The sequence below is a fragment of the Podarcis gaigeae genome (genome assembly GCF_964106915.1).
Source record: "Podarcis gaigeae genome assembly, chromosome: 1".
In the NCBI taxonomy this organism is placed as follows: Eukaryota; Metazoa; Chordata; class Lepidosauria; order Squamata; family Lacertidae; genus Podarcis; species Podarcis gaigeae.
In genome coordinates this window covers 22746283-22770045 of record NC_139678.1, presented here as the reverse complement: position 1 = coordinate 22770045, position 23763 = coordinate 22746283, and the positions used below count along the sequence as shown (strand labels likewise).

General features: G+C 41.2%; 1 protein-coding gene across 3 annotated transcripts; it reads left to right on the top strand.

Annotated features, from left to right (window-relative positions):
• The first annotated feature begins 1205 nt into the window (after positions 1-1205).
• Positions 1206-21542, top strand: CPSF2 (cleavage and polyadenylation specific factor 2). Of its 3 annotated transcripts, none has more exons than XM_083733370.1 (15): positions 1206-1446; positions 4038-4192; positions 5499-5658; positions 5780-5885; positions 6397-6526; positions 9310-9425; positions 10739-10926; positions 11552-11842; positions 12491-12591; positions 13052-13252; positions 15005-15157; positions 15592-15817; positions 16807-17109; positions 20554-20688; positions 20834-21542. In XM_083733370.1, the coding sequence occupies exons 2-15, from the start codon at positions 4044-4046 to the stop codon at positions 20924-20926; spliced, it is 2352 nt and encodes a 783-aa protein (XP_083589496.1). In that variant the 5' UTR covers positions 1206-1446; positions 4038-4043; the 3' UTR covers positions 20927-21542. The 3 variants fall into 3 exon arrangements, with proteins under 3 accessions (XP_083589496.1, XP_083589495.1, XP_083589497.1); XM_083733369.1 differs by having other exon boundaries at positions 1207-1441; XM_083733371.1 differs by lacking the exon at positions 1206-1446 and adding an exon at positions 1482-1945 and having other exon boundaries at positions 2588-4192.
• Positions 21543-23763: the final 2221 nt, after the last annotated feature.

The window sequence follows — 23763 nt, the reverse complement described above, 5'->3', positions numbered from 1 at the left end:
ACATCCTAGAATAAAAAAAAAAAATTAAGGCTGCAGTGCTATTCCAATTTACCTGGGAGTTAGCCTCATTTAACACAATGGGACTTACTTTTAAGTAGTCTACTTTAATCTCCTACTGCAAATCAGTTTTAACTGAACGTCCACAAATTCTAGTGCTTTAATGGAAAGGGAGCAAAACTTCTCTTTATGCACTGCATTCTATCATGCATAATTTTAAACATTTCTGTTACAGCTGAAGAAAAGCCTCTCTTGATCATACCCAAGGCCAACTGAATAATCTTGCTCTCAGTGGGCAACCAGCTGCCTTACGGGAAACCTGCAAGCAGGACCTACGTGCCACTTGCACATGCACTTACTCGCCCTCCTTGTCGCTTCCAGTCAGAAGCTAAAGAAACTAGGCTTTATTTCACCCAAAGGCCCAGTTCGGTATACACACACAGGCTGGCAGCCTCAATGACGTCCCTCTGGAGGTTTCACCCGGGGCAGGAAATAAACAAACAAACCCGGCTAGCCCCCGACCCCCCATAGCTACGGCACTGCTTCCAGCAACGAGGTGTGGAAACCAGGACTGGACACGGCATTTCAAGCCCGGGCTCCCCCATACCTTTGTGTAAATGGCACCCAGTCTCTTCGTAACAAAAACATGGAATCTGCCTTTTGCTGCACCCCTGGGGGGTCCACACCTTCACCCCAAAGTCTTATCGCTGGTTCCTACTCCTTTGGCGCCATTGTGAAATCCGAGGTTTTCCCTTCCTTACTCCTGGCTTAACACTGACCCTTAACAACCCCCCCATTTTTTGTTTTCTTTTGATACAGTCTGGAGAGACGCGCTGGAAATTCCTTGCAACACCCCCCTTTTTTTCGTTTTAACAACCCTCCCCCTTTTTTTGCCACCCGGCTCTTAATACGCCTAAACCTTACCTGGCCTGAAGGCCTTCAAGCGCAGTACCGACCTGAGGGCCTCAACCAACCAAGGACGCTTAGAGAGCCGCGTACTGAGCCTCCGATGACCAGAGCCGGAATGAACCATTCACCGAGCCGAGAGGGGTAGGCGGGCGAAATTTTCTCCGCCGCTCGCAGTGGGATTCCTTCGCTATGGCTTTGAGACTTTTCGAGACTCTGCTTAGAAGGACTCCAAATGAACATCAATGGCGGGAGGGGGGCATCTTCATTAATCCAAGTGCTTCCCCTCTGGTTTACCCCCCCCGTAAACGTCTCTGATAGTACAGCCCGCTTCTTGGTTCGCTTTCAGAAGCGGCGGAAGCGGCTCCTCCGCCTCTTTCGGCGCGCTCGCCGGCTGTTTCCTCTCGGACCAAGATGGCGGCGGCCGCTGAAGGGGCTGAGTGTGGCTGAGTAAAGAGTCCCTCGCTTTCCCCCATTCTCCTCCAGGCTTCCATTAGGTGTTAGGGGGGCCGGGAGTTAACAAGGGGTCGCCGTGCAGGTAAGGTTGCAATGAGTCTGGGGAAGGGAGCAAAGAGGCTTCCCGGCTTCCCCAAAGGTGGCATCGCATACAATCTTAGGATGAAACATGCATGATGAGTTCTCAAGCCGTCTCCTGGTGGAGGATTTGAAAGGGCTACCACTGCAGGGCAGGTGGTGGGATGAAGGTCTCGCTTCTGTGCAGTTTGGGGGGTTTCCTACGTTACCCTTCTCCTTTCGCATCCAGACCCTTTGCTGGGGGTCTGAGCCAAGGCTCTGAGAGACACGATCTTGCTATACACACATATATGAAGGATCAGAATGCATAATGACCTGGTATGTAAAAACAAAATAATTATCAATAGGTGACATCACCGTATCAGCTAAAAATCCTCTAGCTGACAGATCCAAGGAGACCCTTAGCTGGGGTATTTCCTTAATTGATTACATATAGTATATCATATTCTTCCTTCCAAAGGAGCCCAGGGCAGAGAAGAGAATAAGCTCCATCTAACCTTTTAGGGACGTGGGTGGTGCTGTGGGTTAAACCACAGCCTTTTGGGCTTGCCGATACGAGGGTCGACCGTTGCTCGGTCCCTGCTCCTGCCAACCTAGCAGTTCGAAAGCATGTCAAAGTGCAAGTAGATAAATAGGTACCGCTCCGGCGGGAAGGTAAACAGCGTTTCCGTGAGCTGCTCTGGTTCGCTAGAAGTGGCTTAGTTCCAAGGAGACCCTTAGCTGGGGTATTTCCTTAATTGATTACATATAGTATATCATATTCTTCCTTCCAAAGGAGCCCAGGGCAGAGAAGAGAATAAGCTCCATCTAACCTTTTAGGGACGTGGGTGGTGCTGTGGGTTAAACCACAGCCTTTTGGACTTGCCGATACGAGGGTCGACCGTTGCTCGGTCCCTGCTCCTGCCAACCTAGCAGTTCGAAAGCATGTCAAAGTGCAAGTAGATAAATAGGTACCGCTCCGGCGGGAAGGTAAACAGCGTTTCCGTGAGCTGCTCTGGTTCGCCAGAAGTGGCTTAGTCATGCTGGCCACATGACCCTGTATGCCGGCTCCCTTGGCCAATAAAGTGAGATGAGCGCCGCAACCCCAGAGTCGGTCATGACTGGACCTAATGGTCAGAGGTCCCTTTACCTTTAACCTTTTATTTGTTAGGAAAACTATTGGGAGAGTGGCCTTATTTTCATGACAAGGGTTGGGGAGCAGTTTAACTGGTAGCATTCACAGTAAAAGACAGAATTGTACGTCAAGTGGGATTGATGGGAATTGTGATCGGTTTTTTGGGAGTTGATTGTATTTATAAATCACCTTATACAGCATAACAAAAAGGAGCCTCAAAGCAGTTCACAAAGATTTATTAGAAGTCCAAAACACCTGGAGAGCACCAGGTTGGGGAGGGCTGACTGAACTAGATGGTTCCTTTGTATTGCCTGTCTTCTCAGTTTAGCTTTTGTAGAACTTGAGCATTTGTTTGACTTCTTTGTATTCTTATAACTTAACACATATTCGATTTTTATTGGATTAGAGGTGGCTAACAAATTCTAATAATAATAATAGGGCAAGTGAAGTGTGCATGGAGGGAGGACTTGTATATTGCAGTTCCCCTTCTGCGTTCATTTTCAGTTAGTTGCAGCTTATCATTACGTCTGAATCCAAAACTGATAAATCTGAATTATGGTTTTGCAAAACATGCCAATGTCATAAACTACAGTTTGAAGATGGCATATCTCTCTAAACGGGTGTGGAACCTGTAGCTCTCCATTTGTTGTTGCACTACAACTTCCATCATCCTTTTCCATTAGCCATAATAATTTGGGATCTTCAGTTCTACATTTTTAATCTTTCCTATTTTTAGGACTTGATACAGCTAAGAACTCTATGGCCATGTTCACATGTAAGGAAAAACCAGACTTTCTTACTTAATGTGAACTTACTGTGAATAAGTAACATGCTTCTTCACACTACCTGATCATTGATGCTTCACACCTCCCTTGGTGTAAGCAATATAAACAGACCAGGAAGCCTTGACTTGCCATAACACCCTAGGGAGTGTGATTTATCCCCTAATCTACAATTATTATAAGAAGAGCAATGCTGGATCAGACCAGAGGCCTATCTAGTATTCTCTTCTCACAGCCACAAGCAAGACCTGAACACAGCAGCATTCTCCCCACTTGCACTCCACAGCAGCTGGTATTTGGAGACTTACTGCCTCTGACATTGGAGGTATAACATGGGCATCATGACTAGTAGACATTGATTGTCTTATCCTCCATGAATTTGTCTAATCCTCTTTTAAAGCTGGCCAAGTTAATCACCAAGCCAGTAACAAACCATGGCTTAAGCTAGGTTTGAGATCATGGCTTGTTGGAAAGAAGCCACAACCCCTGATCTGGGCGTAATGGGAAACCAATATCAGGTTTGTTTATCTTGTTTGTGCCATGAAAGGAATGAAACAGGAGTAATCGGGCAGCATGCAACTGGCGTGCTCTTTATTCACAGTAAACCATGATCAGTTAGAAAGTTCGAATTATCATTATGTGTGAAAGTAGGCAATGGCAAAGTCTCTTCAGCTTTATAATACATTTTATTCTCTTTTGGGAAGGAAAAAATGACTTCAATTATCAAGCTAACCACCCTTTCAGGGGTGCAGGAAGAATCTGCTCTGTGTTATTTACTTCAAGTAGATGAATTTCGCTTTCTGTTGGATTGTGGCTGGGATGAGAATTTTTCTATGGACATCATTGATTCCCTACGGAAGTAAGCTAGAACCTGACTTTAATTAAACTGTTATTCCTTTGCAAGTAAGCTAAAAACCAGATGTAGTTATTGCATGCTTTATATCCTGATATAAGGAGACATCAGTAGTTAACGTGTTTAGAAGGATAGAGCCCACTAACAAGAAGATTTGAGAGAGAGAAAATTCTCCACCAACTAATCTGTGGGCATGGAACAGCTATTCAATGCTTGTGACCTACTATGGCAGGGGTCGGGAACATGCGGCCTATAGGCCGGATCCAGCCCACAAAGACCGTTTTACCGGCCCACGAGCCGCCCACTTGGTGAGTCCCCCGTGCACTGCGTTAAACCGGCACAGCGCAGGGACTCGCCAAGTGGCGCAAGAAATCGCATCTGCTCACGTGCAGATACCGGAAATTGCTTCTGCTCATGCCTAGAAGCCAAAAATTGCTTCCGTGCAGGTGCGATTTTCGGTGTCTGGGCATGCGCAGAAGCGATTTCCGGCGTTGCAGACATGGCCAGATGCGATTTCCAGCTGTGCCGGCCCGGCCCACGGATGATCTTTGCGGGAGTGATCCAGCCCATGGCCGGTAAGCCTTGCCAGCACCTGTACTATGGGGCCCCATGCATGTGAAAGCAAAAGCAAATCCTCTGCTCAGAGTTCTGCATGTGAAAAGTCTCCATGCAGAGCTCTACTCATTGGATTGGGGCACATGTGCAGCACTTCAGTACACAAATAATCCTGTGTGGATCAGTAGAGTGCAGAGTAGACTTTCATCAGCTGCAATCTAACTTGCTCAATTTACCGGTATATTATAATAAATGCCCACCTTGTTTATGTTTATGTTTGCATTATCATTGCTCTGCATTAATAGCAACTGCAGGCCAGATTGTAGGACCTGTGTTTGCCTGGTCAAAGAAGGTGCTTTTTGCCTCTGTTAACTTGCCCATTTGTACAGATTTGGTTCCAAGGCCTTATCTTAATTTTTGCCACACAGCTTTTTTTTAATGAAACATTCTAACGTATGAAAACAATGGTGTGGGAGGCTTTTGATCCAGTGGAGAATCATAGTGGCAGAAAGGGGAAGGTTATTTTTTGCTGATTTCAATACCCTTTCCCGCTTTTCAGAAGATCCCCCAATTCTGCAGTAAAGATTTTCAGGGGGCAAAGGGAGAAATTGGCAAAACACTGTTCACAGGGTGTTCCTGCCCATTGTTTGGATTTAGACTCTGGAAGGTGCAATATTTCATTGATGTCACTAAAACTGCAATTTCTCAAATGATGGAGTGGCATGCAATTTTCTCCCTTCCTGTTTTTCTTTTATAGATATGTTCACCAGGTTGATGCAGTACTTCTTTCACATCCTGATCCTTTACACTTGGGCGCACTCCCATATGCAGTCGGAAAGATGGGGTTGAATTGTGCTATTTATGCAACTATTCCTGTCTACAAAATGGGCCAAATGTTTATGTATGATCTCTACCAGGTATAGTTCCCTTGAAACTTATTTTTCCTTCCTTTTTTATATTTTTACAAACATAACTGAAACTCTCACTGAATATGATTGTTATATCTTAAGAATAATTTCATGTTCTTTTGTTTGGTAGTCACGTCACAATACAGAAGACTTCACTTTGTTTACCTTGGATGATGTGGATGCAGCTTTTGATAAAATACAACAACTAAAATTTTCTCAGATTGTCAATTTGAAAGGTGAAGAAATAAAATTTTAAAGTAATGATCATTGTACTGTCTGTAATTTGCTGTTCATTTTGTTCAAACCCAGATGTTTCTGTCTTTAGAAAAATAAAATAAAATGGTTGTGTGGATGTCAAATGAATAATTTTAGTCAAAATGAATACTCTGTTTTAGCAGATTTAACGTTCTGCTTGCATACTTCTTTTAAAAAAATATTTGTACACTTCTCCAAGGTTAGGAGGTCTAGAGCATTTCATGGGCTTAGTTGCCATAAAAGTATAGTTCACAAATCATTTTCTTTGTCATAGATGTAGGACAGCTTTGTAAAGTTCATTAGGGCCTTGGGAAATACTGCAGAGCAAGTTGCTTGTGAAATGCCATTTTAACATGACTATAACTTGACAATAATGTGACTATAATTTGACTATAACTCAAATATTAATGCCATACTTTTCACCTGAGATTACGATGTTCTACAACAAACCTTATTCGTCTGTGTCTGATATGCTGCCTTTTATTCTCCTAGGGAAAGGTCATGGCTTGTCCATCACACCATTACCAGCAGGCCACATGATAGGAGGAACAATTTGGAAGATAGTTAAAGATGGAGAAGAAGAAATAGTTTATGCAGTTGACTTCAACCACAAGAGGGAGATGTATGTACACAATATTGATATTGCCTGCTGCTGGTTAATTTTGTTGCTTGAATGGTTCTGATTTTTAAAGACGAGAGAGATTCAGTGCAGTGTGAGTGGGCATCCACTTCTGCAACAGGGCTTCTTGTTCTCCCTCTTGCAACCCCCCACTCCCAAAATATTGAGGGCCTTTATGGAGCTGATTTTGGGGGTGATGGGCTGCCAGGGTGAGAAAATAAATGGGCAGTTCTGATGCAAAAGTGGATGAACATTATAAATTTTTGCCCATACAGCCTTCTTTTTAATGGAGCATTGCAAATAAGGCTACAGAAAGTATTAGCCTGCAAACACATTATGCCCAGGTTCATTATATGTAGAATATCGGTGACCTGAAAGAACCACCAGCTCATCTTTATTTTGCAAAACTTTCCTGTCCCTGTAGATAAGTGATTATTCACAGGTCTGAATCATTAAGAAGAATTTTTAGTGTCACCTAGTTTGTGGCAAGGATTGAGTGGACTTGGGTTATAATCTAATATCAAGGTTCACTGGAGAAATAAACAACCCCCTTTTAATTACAAGACTCAAAGCTTTAAAAATATTTTGAAATGTAAGATGGGTGCGAAAAGCTTGAAGATTCTCTAGATAGCAGCAAATGCCATTTTTAGCTATCTGTTTTAAGACAAAGCCTAAACAATCAAAACCACTTTCCTTAAATCCCAGTTAAAAATAAACTGCCCTACTGCATGAGAGAGGAGCTGTCTCTTGTGTTGAATTTCTTGAAATAATTTGGTACATCTATCAATAATACTGTTATAGTGTTACCTATGTTCTAAGTACAGATGTAAATCCCAAAATTTGTGTATGCAAGTTTGTATGATTCACATGGAGAGTCGTAGATTGGGTTTTATTTATTTATAGGAAGCTGCTGTGTTCTAAATTCTCTTCGCGGGTTTTATTACAATGTTATTTTTATACTTAGAAATGTTCACAGCTGATTTTTTAAAAAGAAACTAAGAATAAGGCATATGGATCAGAGTTATTTTTTTCTGAGTGAAAATGAGGAAATGGGTAAATTTCTGGGCGACCAGTAAATTGTAAAATTGTAACTTAAGAAGTACAGTGGTACCTCGGGTTACAGACGCTTCAGGTTATAGACTCCGCTAACCCAGAAATAGTACCTCAGCCGTGGGAGGGGCTGCAGAAATAGAGCTTTGTTTCAGGATGAGAACAGAAATTGCGTGGTAGCAGCAGCAGGAGGCCCTATTAGCTAAAGTGGTACCTCAGATTAAGAACAGTTTCAGGTTAAGAACAGACCTCCAGAACGAATTAAGTTCTTAACCCGAGGTACCACTGTGTAAGTGTTGAGATCCTTAAATGAGATCATAAGTGTTGAGATCCTTAAATGAGAATGAGTGCAAATCCCTCAATATGTAGTCTTACTTAAAAAAATTATGGAACATAGACTACTGTATTGCTCAGTTCAAATTGTCATCTTGCTTGTTGTCACTGAAAGCTGACAAGAAGCAAGAAGAAGTGCAGAAAGGAGAGGTCCTTCCAATTCTACAGTTATATGATTCTATGATTTGCAGTCTTGATTTTAGTACCATATTTTTTGCTCTATAAGACTCACTTTTTCCCTCCTAAAAAGTAAGGGGAAATGTGTGTGCGTCTTATGGAGCGAATGCAGGCTGCGCAGCTATCCCAGAAGCCAAAACAGCAAGAGGGATTGCTGCTTTCACCGCGCAGCGATCCCTCTTGCTGTTCTGGCTTCTGAGATTCAGAATATTTTTTTCCTTGTTTTCCTCCTCCAAAAACTAGGTGCGTCTTGTGATTTGGTGCGTCTTATAGAGCGAAAAATACAGTAGTTTTGTTCATTTTTAAGGACAGTACTCAGTTAACCCATCCTGTTAGCACAAGGATTTCTCCTTGCACAACATGACAGCCCACCTCACCCTGCTCCCTGCCTCTGTGCCTGTGCTCTCAATTCTGTTCCAGAGGCAGAATGTTAATTTAGCATTTCCTTGGATTCTACACTAAGCAAATAGATTAAAACACTTCGGTATGTCAGTTACATCGATCCTTCCTTATCCTGTTCTCTGCTTGGCTATTCTGCCCATATTTTCATTAGGTGTCATCCAGTGGTGTCTGTCCGCTAGCGCAATAGACTTCCATTTGTGCAACAGGACATGTGCATCCTTGAAATTTTCTCCAGTGTTGAGGGACCCTCCAGAGCAGATTGATGCAGCCGTGGGAGGGGCTGCAGAAGGAAGGAGAGGGCAGGTGAAGTCCCATTGCACAAGCAGAAAATTACTTGTGCAAAGTTGGATATCACCAAATGTCTATTTTAGATTCCTTGCGGTAACAATTGACTGATTATGCCTGTAAAAACTAGGTTTTAATGTACGCTACATAAATCATGCTGTATGACGTGTACAGTTGTCGAACTTAATCTGTTCCAGGCGTCTTTTCGACTCCTGGAACCGTTTGAAAACCAAGGCGCGGCTTCCAGTTGGCTGCAGGAGCTTCCTGCACTCAATCGGAAGTCGTGTCGGACGTTTGGCTTCTGAAAAACATTTGCAAACCAAAACACTCACTTCCAGGTTTGCGGCATTCGGGAGCTGATTTGTTCCAGAGCCAAGCCATTTGACAACCAAGCTACCACTGTACTTGTGATTAAAGTGATAGCAAATTTGGTTGTTATGGAAACTAACTTTATAGAAAATTTCTGCTACATATGTAATTTTATCATCACATTTCTTTGACTAAAGCACTGCAATTGTTTGATGCAACTTCTCTTTTAGCCATTTGAATGGATGTTCCCTGGAAATGCTAAGCAGGCCTTCCTTGCTTATCACTGATTCCTTTAATGCTACTTATGTACAGCCAAGACGGAAACAAAGAGACGAACAGCTACTAAGTATGTATTTTTCCATAGCAGCTGGGAAAATTCAGTTTCTAATAGATTTTTAAAACCTAGTTTACATGTTGTGCTCATAAATATAATAAGAAAACGGAGAAAAAAATAGTCTTGTTCTCTGGATAAGATTGTGAGTTTCAGACACACACATGCACACACCACAGTTGAATACCGTATTTTTCGTCCCATAGGACGCACCTAGTTTTTTTGGGGTGAAATAAAGGAATTTCCCCCCCTTTATTTCCCTCCCAAAACCAGGTCGGGGAAACCAAACCAGGTCGGGGAACAGCGGTATGGCGGCGCTCCGCCTCCCCGCTGTCCCCCGAGCTTGTGGGGCTGGCACTGGGGAGAAGCACGCTTCCCTCCAGTGCCAGCCTCCAAACCAGGTTGAGAAACAGCAGGATGGCGGCGCTGCGCCTCCCTGCTGTCACCCGAGCTTGTGGGGCTGGCCGATGTCTGCCCGAAGCACGGGGCGCTCTGCTTCAGCGCGCCCCGCGCTCCGTGCAGAAGGCTGCTAACCGCATCCTAGGGAGCCCTGCGGGAACTCCTGCGGGCTCCCCAGGCTTGCTGATAGCTTCCTGAAGCCTGGAGAGCAAGAGGGGTCAGTGCGCACCAAGCTTCAGCGAAAGGTTGTATTCGCCCCATAGGACGCACACAGATTTCCCCTTCATTTTTGGAGGGGAAAAAGTGTGTCCTATAGGGCGAAAAATACGGTAGATTTCTAGAAAATTAACAGCTTAAGATGATTATAACTTTAATTTGAAATTGCATATTTTGTGTGTGGGTTTAAAGAAAGCCTTTAATGCACTACATTAAAATCAACTGCTTGTAAATTCCCACTTTTTCAGGAATTAAGATTAATCTGGAGACATTCTAGGGACTTCTCTATTGTGAGCCCAGTGCTATATTTTAAATAAATAGATATATATGTTAAATAAATGCATTCAATAAATCATATAGTGATGCCCAAGACTCCCTACAGAGTTCTAGGAAGTGTGTAAAAACATTTCTTTTTTTTTAAAAAAAATAATATTGTGGGGGGGGAAAATAATTTGGAGTATTTAACTATTTCCTGAATATGGAGTTGTGAATATGATTTTTTAAAAACTTATCCAATTTGAAATTATATTGTTTTTGAGAAAGCAGTTACCATTATTTAATTAGAATCTGATTTGGAAGCCACGTGTAGATTAAAATATAACCCTTATGCTAATCGGGTTTTCCTCTGACTAGTAAAAGGAAATTATTTATATACATATGAATTAGGATTCAAATGCTGCCACAAAACTAATACATTGTTTTCTTTTCTCCAGCAAATGTCTTGGAAACACTGAGAGGTGATGGAAATGTCCTAATAGCTGTGGACACTGCAGGCCGAGTTTTGGAACTTGCCCAACTGCTTGATCAAATATGGAGGACAAAAGATGCCGGTTTAGGAGTTTACTCTTTAGCACTTTTAAATAATGTCAGCTACAATGTTGTAGAATTCTCAAAATCTCAGGTTGGTTTTGATAGCAGAATATTAGACTGACTTCTGTAATTATATCAAGCCTTTGCCCATGTCCATAGTATTTTACAGCAACACTGTGTTGCTAACCACCTGAATTGCGCTAATACAGAACAGGTATTTCTATTATCCCACATTGGATAACTTAAGATCAAGGAGAAAAGCAAGTAGTATAAGTGGAAAGTCCTTCTTACACTAAGACTTGGGGTAGCCAGTTGGAGTAGAAAGTGCTTAAGGCATGTAGACCAGTACAGTCGTACCTTGGAAGTGGAACGGAATCCGTCCCGTAAGTCCTTTCGACTTCCAAAATGTTCGGAAACCAAGGCATGGCTTCTGATTGGCTGCAGGAGCAGCCAATCGGAAGCTGCAGAAGCTCCGTTGAACGTTCGGCTTCCAAAAATAATTTGCAAACCGAAACAGTCACTTCCGGGTTTGCAGCGTTCGGGAGGCGAAACATTTGAGAACTAAGCTGTTCGAAAACCAAGGTACAACTGTAGTCTGATGCCGTATTAGGTAGTTTCATACGTTTGCAAGTACTATTTAAGCACCATTTAAGCACTCTTTGCTACATAGGTGTTGCAACTCAGTACAACTTGCTTTCCCCCCTTCCTACCTACAGGTTGAATGGATGAGCGACAAACTGATGAGATGCTTTGAAGATAAGAGGAACAATCCTTTTCAGTTTCGCCATCTCTCTCTCTGTCACGGGCTTGCAGATTTGGCGCGGGTTCCTAGTCCCAAAGTTGTCCTTGCCAGCCAACCAGATCTGGAATGTGGGTTTTCAAGAGATCTCTTTATACAATGGTGCCAGGACCCTAAAAACTCTATAATTTTAACATATAGAACTACTCCTGGCACACTAGCACGTTTCCTAATAGATCATCCCTCTGAAAAAGTTACAGATATAGAGGTAAGAAAATTTGTTCCAGGAGACTGCAGTCATGCTGACTGTCTCAGGAATTTTGCTTGCTTATGTTGACCAACTTATGTTCCCTTGCTTATATTACCAAGGGAAAATACTGAGGAAAAGAATACCCATCTTTATTCATTTGATGAGAAGGAAATACTCTTTCCCCCTCACTTCTTTAAAGAAAACGAGTAAAATCATGTATGGTAAATTAGTGTTTTAGTAAGATCATAAAAAAATGTGACAACACTTGGGAACTTTTAGGCCTGTTTCGAGCATTATTTTTCTCCGTGTGGATACTTAAGACAGTAATGTATGCATTCACTAGACATATGTTTGGAAATGTGCATGATTTTCCGTTAATTGTTCAGCTATTTTTTTATTACAAAGAAGGCACACTTTTTCATTGTTTCCCAAGACAGATGAATGCCAGTGGATGTGGAAGATTTGTCTTGAAGACCAACTATTAGATTAAACTTTGTGTTTTTCAAATATGTGGCATTGCAAATATGATGCCTTCTGGTGTTCTGACGTTTCTACTTGAATCTATAATGTTTATCACTCTTTAGGAAATGTGTTGAGAACTCCTGATAAAACCTTGCCACTTATGTCAGCAAACATACCCCTTATTTGCACATGCTTTTCTTTTAGCTGAGGAAAAGAGTGAAACTGGAAGGGAAGGAACTTGAGGAATACCTGGAGAAAGAAAAACTGAAGAAAGAGGCGGCCAAAAAGTTAGAACAGTCCAAAGAGTGAGTACCTGTGGTGGTTGCAAATGGCCTTTTGAGCAAATACGCAAATACTCAAATACTACTACTTTGCCATTTCTACGGCACCAAGGAAAAAGCACTTTAAACAATTCTAAGCTTATTTGATGCGACCTCAGTGAAACTTACAGTCATAATGCCTTCCGGCAGCATCGTAAGTAGTCTTGAAACTGACGCTTCCCTATATAAGTAGCAACTCCTCGTAACAGTTAACTTCAACCATTATTTTCCACAATACTCTTCTTTTAATGGTATAGATCTATATGGGCCTATGAGCACCCAGTACTGTAGTGTTGTTAGAACTAAGTGGTTGTCAAGCTGGTGTCTCCAGATGACAAGAGTCCTGGAACCGCTCCAAACTTGGTAAGATTGGAATAGAAGTATAATATTTTGGTGTTGTTTGCCTTGTGTTTATATGAAACTCTGTTTTCGGCTCACATTCTAGAGCAGATATTGATTCCAGCGATGACAGTGATGCCGAAGAGGACGTTGATCAACCATCTGTTCATAAAACTAAGCATGACCTTATGATGAAAGGTGAAGGCAACCGCAAAGGAAGCTTCTTCAAACAGGCCAAAAAGTCCTACCCTATGTTTCCAGCTCCAGAAGAGAGAATTAAATGGGATGAATATGGAGAGATTATCAAGTATGTGGGAGAGAAGAGATAATATTATAATAAGTGTTAAAAATTAAATGTGCACCAAGGTAATAGGTGCCCATTTTATATTTAGGGGAGCCCTTCAGGTGGGAGCCTCACTGAAGCATACCAAGAGGAAAAACAAAGATTATGTGCAGAGTTGAATTCCAGATATCCCTAACAAGATTCATGACATTTATAATTGTCTGGATGATACCAGTTTTTTCTGTTTAGGTTGCAATCCTGTATATGATTAATTATGTATTTATGTACCTTTGCTTTACTTTAATTCATCTTTTATTGTCTGGGTTCTTTAAGTTATTTCCTTGTGCTAAAAGTAAAGGAATTTAATGTTTGCCTGATTCACACTTAACATAAAACCAGGGATGGCAAACCATAGTTAATACAGTGGTACCTTGGGTTACATACGCTTCAGGTTACAGACTCCGCTAACCCAGAAATAGTATCTCGGGTTAAGAACTTTGCTTCAGGATGAGAACAGAAATCGTGCTCCGGCAGCATGGCCGCAGCGGGAGGCCCCATTAGCTAAAGTGGTGCTTCAGGTTAAGAACAGTTTCAGGTTAAGAACGGACCTCCAGAACGAATTAAGTACTTAACCCGAGGTACCACTGTATGGTTTAATCCAGGGATGCCATGCCCATGGTTCTCCAGATGTTGCTGAACTATAACTCCCATCATCCCTGGCTGTTGGCACTTCTGGTTGGGGCTGATGGAAGTTGGAGTCTTAACATCTGAAGGTTCATAGGTTCCACATTACTGTGTACTCTAGTCAAGATTTGCCACTCCACTCCTGACTTGTGGGGCTGGGGGCGGGGGGGGGAGCAAATCAGAGGCTGGCTTAATGTTATGCGCAAACCAGCACTTGTGGTTTGCTTCCCTCAAACAGAGGGCCATAGCTCATTGGCAGAGCATCTGTCTTGTAAGCAGGTGCAGTCCCCAGTATTTCCAGGTAGGGTTGGGCAATATTCCTGTCTGAAACCCTAGAGCAGGGGTGTCCAAACTTTTTTCAGAGAGGGCCAGATTTGATGAAGTGAGGGCCGACCAAAGGGCCAACCGAAGTTGTTTACTTTTTTTAGGATTGAAGTTGTTTACTTTTTAAGGATTTTACCCCAAAGTTGTTGAGCTTTTTTAAGGATTGATTGAAGTTGTTGAGGTTTTGTTAGGATTTTACCCCAGGCGCTGGATGTGCCAGTGTTCTGACCTAGTATACACCACTTGCCTTTATTCCCAAGTGCTAGTACTATATTCACACAAAAACTACACCGAAGCAGTAAGCCAAGAACAAACCACCCTAGCTTCCGTTCGTAGCTTGTTTGGAGAGAAACAAACAATGAGTGCTGGTTTGTGTATAAAGCTAAGTTACCTGATTTGTTTCTTCCCTGGCATGGCTAAGTCAGGACTTTGGAGCAGCAGGCACTAGCACATTGCTCATTCGCATTTAACCAGGGATGTGAAACCCACGAACCTCCAGATGTCTTATCTTCCTTTTAAAATATGCCGCAAAGAAGGCATATTTTTCAATATAATTCCAAAATCGGCAAAACTTTCTTTAAAAGGACATTTGTTGAGCCTCTTCCTTAGATTTCTGGATGCGTATCAGTGGTCCTTTCTTGAGCTTTGATGTTGTTAAATCTGTTTCTCTTCATTTAGAGAATAGCTATTACGTATATTGTCTTCCTTCACCATAGATGTTTCCTTAGCATTTCCCTAATTAAGAATTGACAACAATCCTTTGTTTAGACCAGAGGATTTCCTCGTTCCAGAACTTCAGGCAACAGAAGAAGAAAAGAACAAATTAGAATCTGGACTTACAAATGGAGAGGAACCTATGGACCAGGATTTATCAGATGTTCCGACCAAATGCATTTCAGCAACAGAATCAATGGAAATAAAGTGAGTGTCTTATTGTTAGTTGCCGCTGGAGGGCGCTATTGGCAGATGAGTAGTGATGGCTAGTTCATTGCAATCTGTCACCTTTTACCAACTGAGACTGCCTGATAACTTGGGCTGGAAAAAATTCCCCATTCCTAATCTTATCAGATCACACCATCTAGATTTTCACGCTCAAAGATATATGAATGAAATTGTGTTGATGGCTTATTCTATATGTTTAACAACATAATATACATATTAAGAAAACGAAGCCCCCTTTGAAGTGAAATGTTGAATCATTCTGTTAAAGTTCAGTAATGGTGCCAACCTAACCCTGTTTAGCAGAATGAATTGTGAACATTTCCAAGCTTTTTCTCAAGGGAATGCTTTGCTTGCATATTATTTTGCAGCTACAAAAAACAACAACTTGTTTTTCTCCTTACGTTGCATTTTAGAGCTCGTGTTACATACATAGACTATGAAGGGCGCTCAGATGGGGACTCCATTAAGAAAATAATTAATCAGATGAAGCCGCGGCAATTGATCATTGTCCATGGGCCCCCTGAGGCCAGCCAAGATCTTGCAGAATCCTGTAGAGCTTTTGGTGGAAAGGACATTAAAGTATACATGCCTAAATTGCATGAAACCATAGATGCAACCAGTGAGACTCACATATACCAGGTAAGATTGTAGAATTGGGTAAAAAAAATAATAATTGGCAACTATCCTCATAAAAACTTGCATTTATTGTTGTATTCCTAGCTTGTATTTAATTTAATCTTATGAACTTCCCTGAGATCTTTTGAGGAAGGGCGGTATATAAATCAAATAAATAAAAATAAGAATAACAACTAGCCAACCTGCAGTGGAAGTACTTCTAATCAAGTACCTAATCAGAAATACTGTTTATGCTTGCCTGTGACATGCTGGTTTATTGAGAGAAGATGGTTAACACTTTGTGGGCTAGAAAAGGGTTTTGCATAAACCTGCAAGGCTGCTGTATTCTATTCAAGAATAAGGAAGTGTGTGTGTCTCTGTGTCTCTGTCTCTGTCTGTGTGTCTGTGTAGCTACATTTCCTTTGGTGAGAACAAAGCTAACACAAGCTTTTCACCTCAAGCCGTTTTCCCCCTTCTCGAAGTCCCCTATATGGTATTTTCTTTGGGAGCCTCTAAGTAGCTGGTTGCTGTTGGTACACAGCTGTCTACCTGACCCCATTATACAGAAGAAAAGGAGTTGCAAAGACTGGGGAAAAATCTTGCCTATATTCAACAAGAAACACAACTTGTAAATCATCAAGATAACTTGGTGGTGGAAATGATAATTAAAGTATACATGCCTAAATTGCATAAAAGTCTTATGCCCATAACACTAGGAACAAAAACTTTTGGTTATGTTATGTGATTTACTGATAGTCTACTTGTCCAATTTTCACCATTCATTTCCACGTTCTTGGAAAGTCTTACTTATTTCCTCCCTGAGCTGTTTTGTCCCCCCACACCAGTACCATGATTATAAAAGTGCTATGATACGTCGTCCATAAAGTTCTCTTCTTAACAGCGTGACTTCCTGTTGACTCCAAGCATGTAATGATACTGAATGTAATGTATATAAAACAGACTCTGTGGTTCATCTGTTTCAGTATTTATTTTATATATTTATTTGTGATTAGGTCAGGTTAAAGGACTCGCTGGTCAGTTCCCTTCAGTTTTGTAAAGCCAAAGACGCTGAACTGGCATGGGTAGATGGAGTCCTGGACATGCGGGTATCAAAAGTGGACACGGGGGTGATTTTGGAAGAAGGGGAACTGAGAGATGATGGAGAAGATTCAGAGATGCAAGTGGACGCACCCTCGTCGGATTCTAGTGCTGTTGCACAGCAGAAGGCCATCAAGAGTCTTTTCGGAGATGATGACAAAGAAATATGCGAGGAAAGTGAGATCATTCCTACTTTGGAACCCCTGCCACCAAATGAGGTAGAAAAACTAGTTCCTCAGCTAAGCTTTTTTTTAAATGTTTTTTATTAGTTTTCTTTCTTGATAAACACATACAATAAAGTAACCAAAATAATAAAATGACAAAAAACAACAACAAGAAACATACATACAACCATAAATCCACAAGTTTTTACACATGGACTTATGTCACCATATTCTTTATTCCCAATTCCTTTTCTTCTCTGACAGACTTCCGTCTTCCTCAAAGCAGGTCCGTTTTGTCTGTTTGTTAAACTGCTTTTATCATTTCTACTGTTTTCGACATACTATACTTATAATCCATATTATGGTTTGGGAAAATTAAAGCAAATCCAGGTTTTGACTTGGGGGGGCGCTGTTTTTTTAAGTAATCTCTATACATTTCCCATTCCTTTAGGAACTTTTGGTTAGACTGTCTCCTAATTTTCTCTGTCATTTTTGCCAATTCGAGATATTCAAATAATTTATCCTGCCATTCCTTTTTTGTTGGTACTAACTCACGTTTCCAATTTCTAGCTATTAATATTCTTGCTGCAGTTGTAGCATATAAGAATATTTATAAGAATATTTCATTTGGGATATCTGAATCTAAAATACCCAAAAGGAAAGCTTCTGGTTTCTTTATGAAGGTTTGCTTAAACATTTTTTTCAACTCCTCATATATAATATCCCAAAAGGTCTTAATTTCTTTTGCAACCCCACCACATGTGGAAGTGTCCCTTCTGCCTGTTTATACCTCCAGCCAGTATTAGATCTCGTTTTGTACATTTTGGATAGTTTGCTGGGAGTTATATACCACCTGTAGAATGTCTTCAAAAGATTTTCCTTTAATGTATAACAGGCCATAAATTTCCATTCCTTATTCCATAATCTTTCCCATGCTAATAATTGGATATTTTTACCCAGATATTTTGCCCACTTAATCATTATTTCTTTCACCTCCTCATCTTTCACCTCCCATTCTAAAAGCAAAGCTTTTATTTACTTCTCTGCAAGTTGGGTGGGATATAAACAGCCCACATAAATATTGCTTTGCATTGTTACCTTGTATGCAGAGGAGATTCTTGATATCCAAATAAGGTACACTTAAGAGTTGATCCACTGAGATATATCAATTTCAGTGGGACTACCAAGTATGGTTAAGGGATGTGGGTGGCGCTGTGGGTTAAACCACTGAGCCTAGGACTTGCCGATCAGAAGGTCGACGGTTTGAATCCCTGCGATGGGGTGAGCTCCCGTCTCTCTGTCCCAGCTCCTGCCAACCTAGCATTTTGAAAGCACGCAGTGCAAGTAGAGAAATAGGTACCGCTCTGGCAGGAAGGTAAACAGTGTTTTTGTGCGCTTCTCTGGTTTCGACAGAAGCGGCTTAGTCATGCTGGCCACATGACCCGGAAAAACTGTCTGCGGAAGCGGACAAACGCCGGCTCCCTCGGCCTGTAAAGCAGGATGAGCGCTGCAACCCCAGAGTCGTTCGCAACTGGACTTAATTGTCAGGGGTCCCTTTACCTTTACCAAGTATGGTTAACTTTGGATATATCAGTGCAATCACTGCAGTAATTGGGAGAGGCACTTGTATTCTTTTTTATTATTATTATTTTTATTATTTTTTATTAGTTTTTTAAACATATCATTTTCAACAGTAATTAAACATACTTTTACATCTTATTCAAATTTTGACTTTCCATCAATCTTGTCAGAAAATTTTCCAATCTAATCTCTCAGTATGCCTTTGTTATCTTCCCTATTACATTTCAAACTCATAACCAATATCTCTATCTTTTTCTACTTTGTAACACTTCATATATTTCTCCTTACAAAACTTCTTGTAGTCCTACTAGCGTAATTTGTTGATTACAGTTGCTCTTCAAATAATTCACATACTTCTTCCAGTCTTCTGTAAATCTCTGCTCCCGCAGGTTTCGAATCCTTCCTGTCATTTTGTCCAATTCTACATAGTCCATTAGTTTTGTCTGCCATTCTTCTTTCGTCAGAATTTCTTCTTGTTTCCATTTCTGGGCCAACAACACTCTTGCCGCAGGCAATTGTATTCTTATATAGCCGAGTTCTGCTCTGGCGACATGGAGCAGCAGGACTTTTAGCATAGCAGCCCCAGTGTTGTGAAACACACTTCTGTTTGACATCAGACAGAAGCTGACACTTTTGGGATTTCAGCAGCTTTTCAATATTTTTTTATTCCGCCAGGCCTCCCAGAAGGATAATCTTGGTCTGGTTACTGTTGATTTTGGAACACAATAATGCTCTTGTTTTTAATTTAATTTAATAGGCTTTTATTTGCTTATTAATACATTGTATTATATATTGATTTCTGTTGTGCACTCAGCTTTGATTCTTTTGTGACTATGAAGTGATTTAAAAAAAAAAAATCATATTGCAAAGTCAAATAAATTACACAAAACAGTACAGAATCAGTTTACTTCATGAACATATGATAAACAGCATGGTTGTGTATAAGCTACCTTGCTATTTATCAAAACCAGGAAGGGCCAGCTGGTTCTGTCTAGTTTTAAGTGCATTTGCTGTTTCTGTTTTTTTAACTGTTTTTAATTATATTATGTGTAAATCACACAGTTTTTAAGAAGGCGATTAGTAAACTGATGAAGAGAATAATAATGACCATCTTCTCCTTGAACACAGTTGCAGGTCTGAAAGCAGAACTTTAGTCTTCTAATTGTGCCATGAAAGGAGTGTTGCATAGCTGTCAACTTTTTCCTTTTTTAAAGGGAAATTCCCTTATTCTGAATAGGATTCCTCGCAAGAAAAGGGAAAAGTTGACAGCTATGCTGTTGGTACAAAGCACTGGGCACTTCTGTGGTGCTTATGGTCTTATGAGAGTTCCATGCATTGCACTGAGGTCTTTGGGGGGGACAGATTCCTAGTGAGCTTTGTCCTGTGAATCCAACACAGGACATAATTGTTAAATGGGTAGATTGCACATGATCTCATTTACAGTGGTGCCCCGCAAGACGAACGCCTTGCAAGACGGAAAACCCGCTAGACAAAAGGGTTTTCCATTTTGGAGGCGCTTCGCAAAACGAATTTCCCTATGGGGTTGCTTCGCAAGACGAAAAAATCTTGCGAGTCCCCGCGGTTTTTTTCCGCTTTTTCCGCCCTTTTCCTAAGCCGCTAAGCCGCTTAACAGCTGATCCGCTGATAAGCCGCTTAACAGCTGATTGCTAGAAGCCGCTAGACCGCTGTAGCGCTAATCCGCTAAGCTGTCAATGGGCTTGCTTCGCAAGACGAAAAAACCGCTAGACGAAGAGAATCGCGGAACGGATTCTTTTCGTCTTGCGAGGCACCACTGTAGTTGTGGTTGAATCTTACCACTTATAATATGAAATGATTTTGATGCTTGTATTTTCATCTTTCACTCTTTTCCCCCTTCTAAATCTGTTAATTAACTTCTGTTTTGCACCTTCACAAAAGGTTCTTGGACATCAGTCTGTCTTCATGAATGAGCCAAGACTTTCTGATTTTAAGCAAGTTCTCTTGCGAGAAGGAATTCAAGCTGAGTTTGTAGGAGGGGTTCTCGTATGTAACAACTTGGTGGCTGTTCGCAGGGTAAGCTCGCGCTCTCTCTCTCTCTCTCTCTCTCTCTGTGTGTGTGTGTGTGTGTGTGTGTTTGTGTTTGCTTGCTTTTATGTGCCAATCATAGCAAATCTCTGTACAGTCTCTAAGTAATTGGATGTAACATGTTTTCTTGCAGACTGAATCTGGACGCATTGGATTGGAGGGCTGTCTCTGTGAAGATTTCTATAAAATTAGAGGCCTTTTATATGAACAATATGCCATTGTCTAAAGGAGGACTGTAAATATAATAGATATGGACATTTTATTTTTATGGAATCCTTTTGTGGCACATGTTTGTAAGGGCAATTTACCAGCCATTACCAAAGGTTTCCAGCAGAGGAACCCAGCATTGGAACAATATTGGATATATTAAAGATAAGGTAGCTGTATAGGTCTCCTGTACATTTTGCCAGTTTTATTTTTCAGATTTTTGTTAGAAAATACCTGTTAGATTGTTTCACAATATTTCATTTGCAGATATTCTTATGAGAACTGTATAAAAAATGAGTTTTATCCAGATTAAGTTAGTTGGACTTAGGTTAAGACATTATGAACTTAACTCCATTGATTTCAATGGGAGCTAGGTATAACTAACTTTTCCTTAATGGGCTGGATCCAGACTATTTAAGAATGTAAAACATTAAAAGTTAATGTTAGATATCAGTTTTCCTATTTTGCAATTAAAATATTTCCTCCCTTGATTTTTTGTGTGTGAGAGAATTGTACATTTACTGTTTTGGTAAAACCAAATACGATAGACCATTGACAGTTAGTCTGTTTCTTGTTAATAGTTTCCTCCCCAGGATATGAGAAATCACCAAGAAATTAAAAGTATTTCTTGGTAATGCTTTCAGTGTATCTTTCTTCAGTGTTTGGTTAATCAATTCAGCCATTATTGTTACTAACCAACTGGACACTTATGAAAAATTATATGTGCAGAAAGAAAATTACAGTGACTTCAAATGACTGCCACCACCGTTTTGAAAACGTATGCTAGATATATTGGTGTGGGTATATATCTATAAATTTATGCACACGCACACAAATACATAGAGAGAGAGTTGCTTTTCTACTAACAAAAAGCCTGTTCCATTCACAGAATTGAGTGCTACCACTATAATTAGGTAGAGTTAGGCTGCTACTCAGGAGGTGCCATGATCTGTGTGCCAGAGGGCCTGTTCTGCACCCCCTAAGCTAGCCTGCTGCCATCAGGTGCAGTAGAGGTTGCTGCCCTGTTGCCAAGGTTGAAGGAAGTCAAATTGGCTTTTATATGTAGAATGGCTAACAGGAATGTGGGGCTGGGCGCCATCTGGTCTTTCACCACAGGCAGCAAAATGTCTTGAGCTGGCCTTGGCCGATTCCAGTGTTGCAAAAGAGAAGTGATTCCAAATCCGGAGCAGTTTTTTCCATCTGCACAAGCCTCTGCAGAAACTCTTCTCAATACCTTCTTATGGCCCAACAGAGTTGCTGTGTCATAGCCTAAATTTCATTCACTTCGGATACATTGTGGCACAGTACTTCCACTACTGCTTGGGTGAAAGTTCAAGGATCAGCACTGATTCATTTTCTGCTTCCACTCATGGTTCTTTGAATCCAAGCCACAGAATTCTACATTTAATTATGTTCCGGGGTGGGGGATAAATATGTTCCTCTCTATTTTTGTCCTTTTGGATATAGGGTTGCCAGGTTAACATTGGATCGAATGTGTTTTAAAAGATAGATGGGGACATTTTGGCGAGCGAACTTTTTATACCACTGCAGCACTTTAGGCAACATGATAATTGCTGAACTCTTAGTTTAAATAGAAACGTTTTTGTGTTGTGCAAGAACATACTGGTTTCACTACTTCCATTCTAGTACAGTCATACCTTGGTTTTCGAACAGCTTAGTTCTCGAACGTTTTGGCTCCTGAATGCCGCAGACCCAGAAGTGAGTGTTCCGGTTTGCAAACTATTTTTGGAAGCCGAACTTCTGACTTCCTGCAGCCAATCAGAATCCATGCTTTGGTTTCTGAACATTTTGGAACGGATTCTGTTCGACTTCCAAGTTGTGACTGTAGTGTCACATATTAATCCTTTCCAGGAACAATGTTATTTTAGTAGCAGGCAGCCTGAATGAAATATATTTGGTTCTTAAATGTATTTCACCATAGCAGGGGTTACCTACACAGTGCTTTTCAGATGTTGTGCTGCCATCTGCCCCATCCAGCATGGCCAGTGATCATGGGGTGTGGGAGTGTGGAGGTCGTAATCCAAACATTAGGAGGGAACCACGTTGGCTACCCCTGCAGTGTAGCATTTCCACCCCCCAACATTCAGATCTGTTATGGCCGAGGGCCTTCACCTCTGTACAGTTGCAATATTACATCAGTTTTCATCCACTTTCTGATTGTTATCTCAATGAAAGTACTTTTAAAAATATGTAACATGTTCTTTACATTGGCAACTAAATTATGAATTAAAAGTTACTGTCATTTCTGAAACTTAATTTTATACCTGAGGTGTTTTTTTTTTTAAAAAAAAACACAGGATACTAAAATCTATTCCAGATGAATATATGTTGTATATTTCTATCTTAATCCTTAGGTGGAAACATGAGGGGTTTTTAAAATATATTGTGCTTTGTTAAATATAAACTCTCCAGTTGTACTTCATTTCTCAAACAAGTCTCCTAATTTAATATGGGCTTTTAATTCATTTGACAGTTTACTTAATGATGCAAGGATTTTCTGACAAATGTTTACTGTTACTGGTGCAGATTTATTACTGGATCATGTAGTCACTGGTTTCAATTCCATCTTGGTGACGAAGGCAGGAGTGAAAAGCTCTTTGGGAAATACCGTATTTTTCGCCCTATAGGATGCACTTTTCCCCTCTCCCTGCCGCCAGCCCCGCAAGCTCGGGGGACAGCGGGGAGGCGCAGCGCGCCATCCCGACGTGGTTTGGAGGCTGCGGGGGGGGGGGGAGAGACGCCCCCTTCTCCCCGCCGCCAGCCCCACAAGTTCTGGGGACAGCGGGGAGGCGCAGCGCGCCATCCTGCTGTCTCCCGATGTGGTTTGGAGGCTGG

What these genes read in the sequence shown, in the direction of transcription:
- CPSF2 (XM_083733370.1), top strand. Translation starts at nt 4,044, where the DNA reads ATGACTTCAATTATCAAGCTAACCACCCTTTCAGGGGTGCAGGAAGAA. An exon ending in AAGTTAGAACAGTCCAAAGA is followed by an intron (nt 12,592 to 13,051) that starts GTGAGTACCTGT and finishes CTCACATTCTAG; the next exon opens with AGCAGATATTGATTCCAGCG. An exon ending in AACCCCTGCCACCAAATGAG is followed by an intron (nt 17,110 to 20,553) that starts GTAGAAAAACTA and finishes CCTTCACAAAAG; the next exon opens with GTTCTTGGACATCAGTCTGT.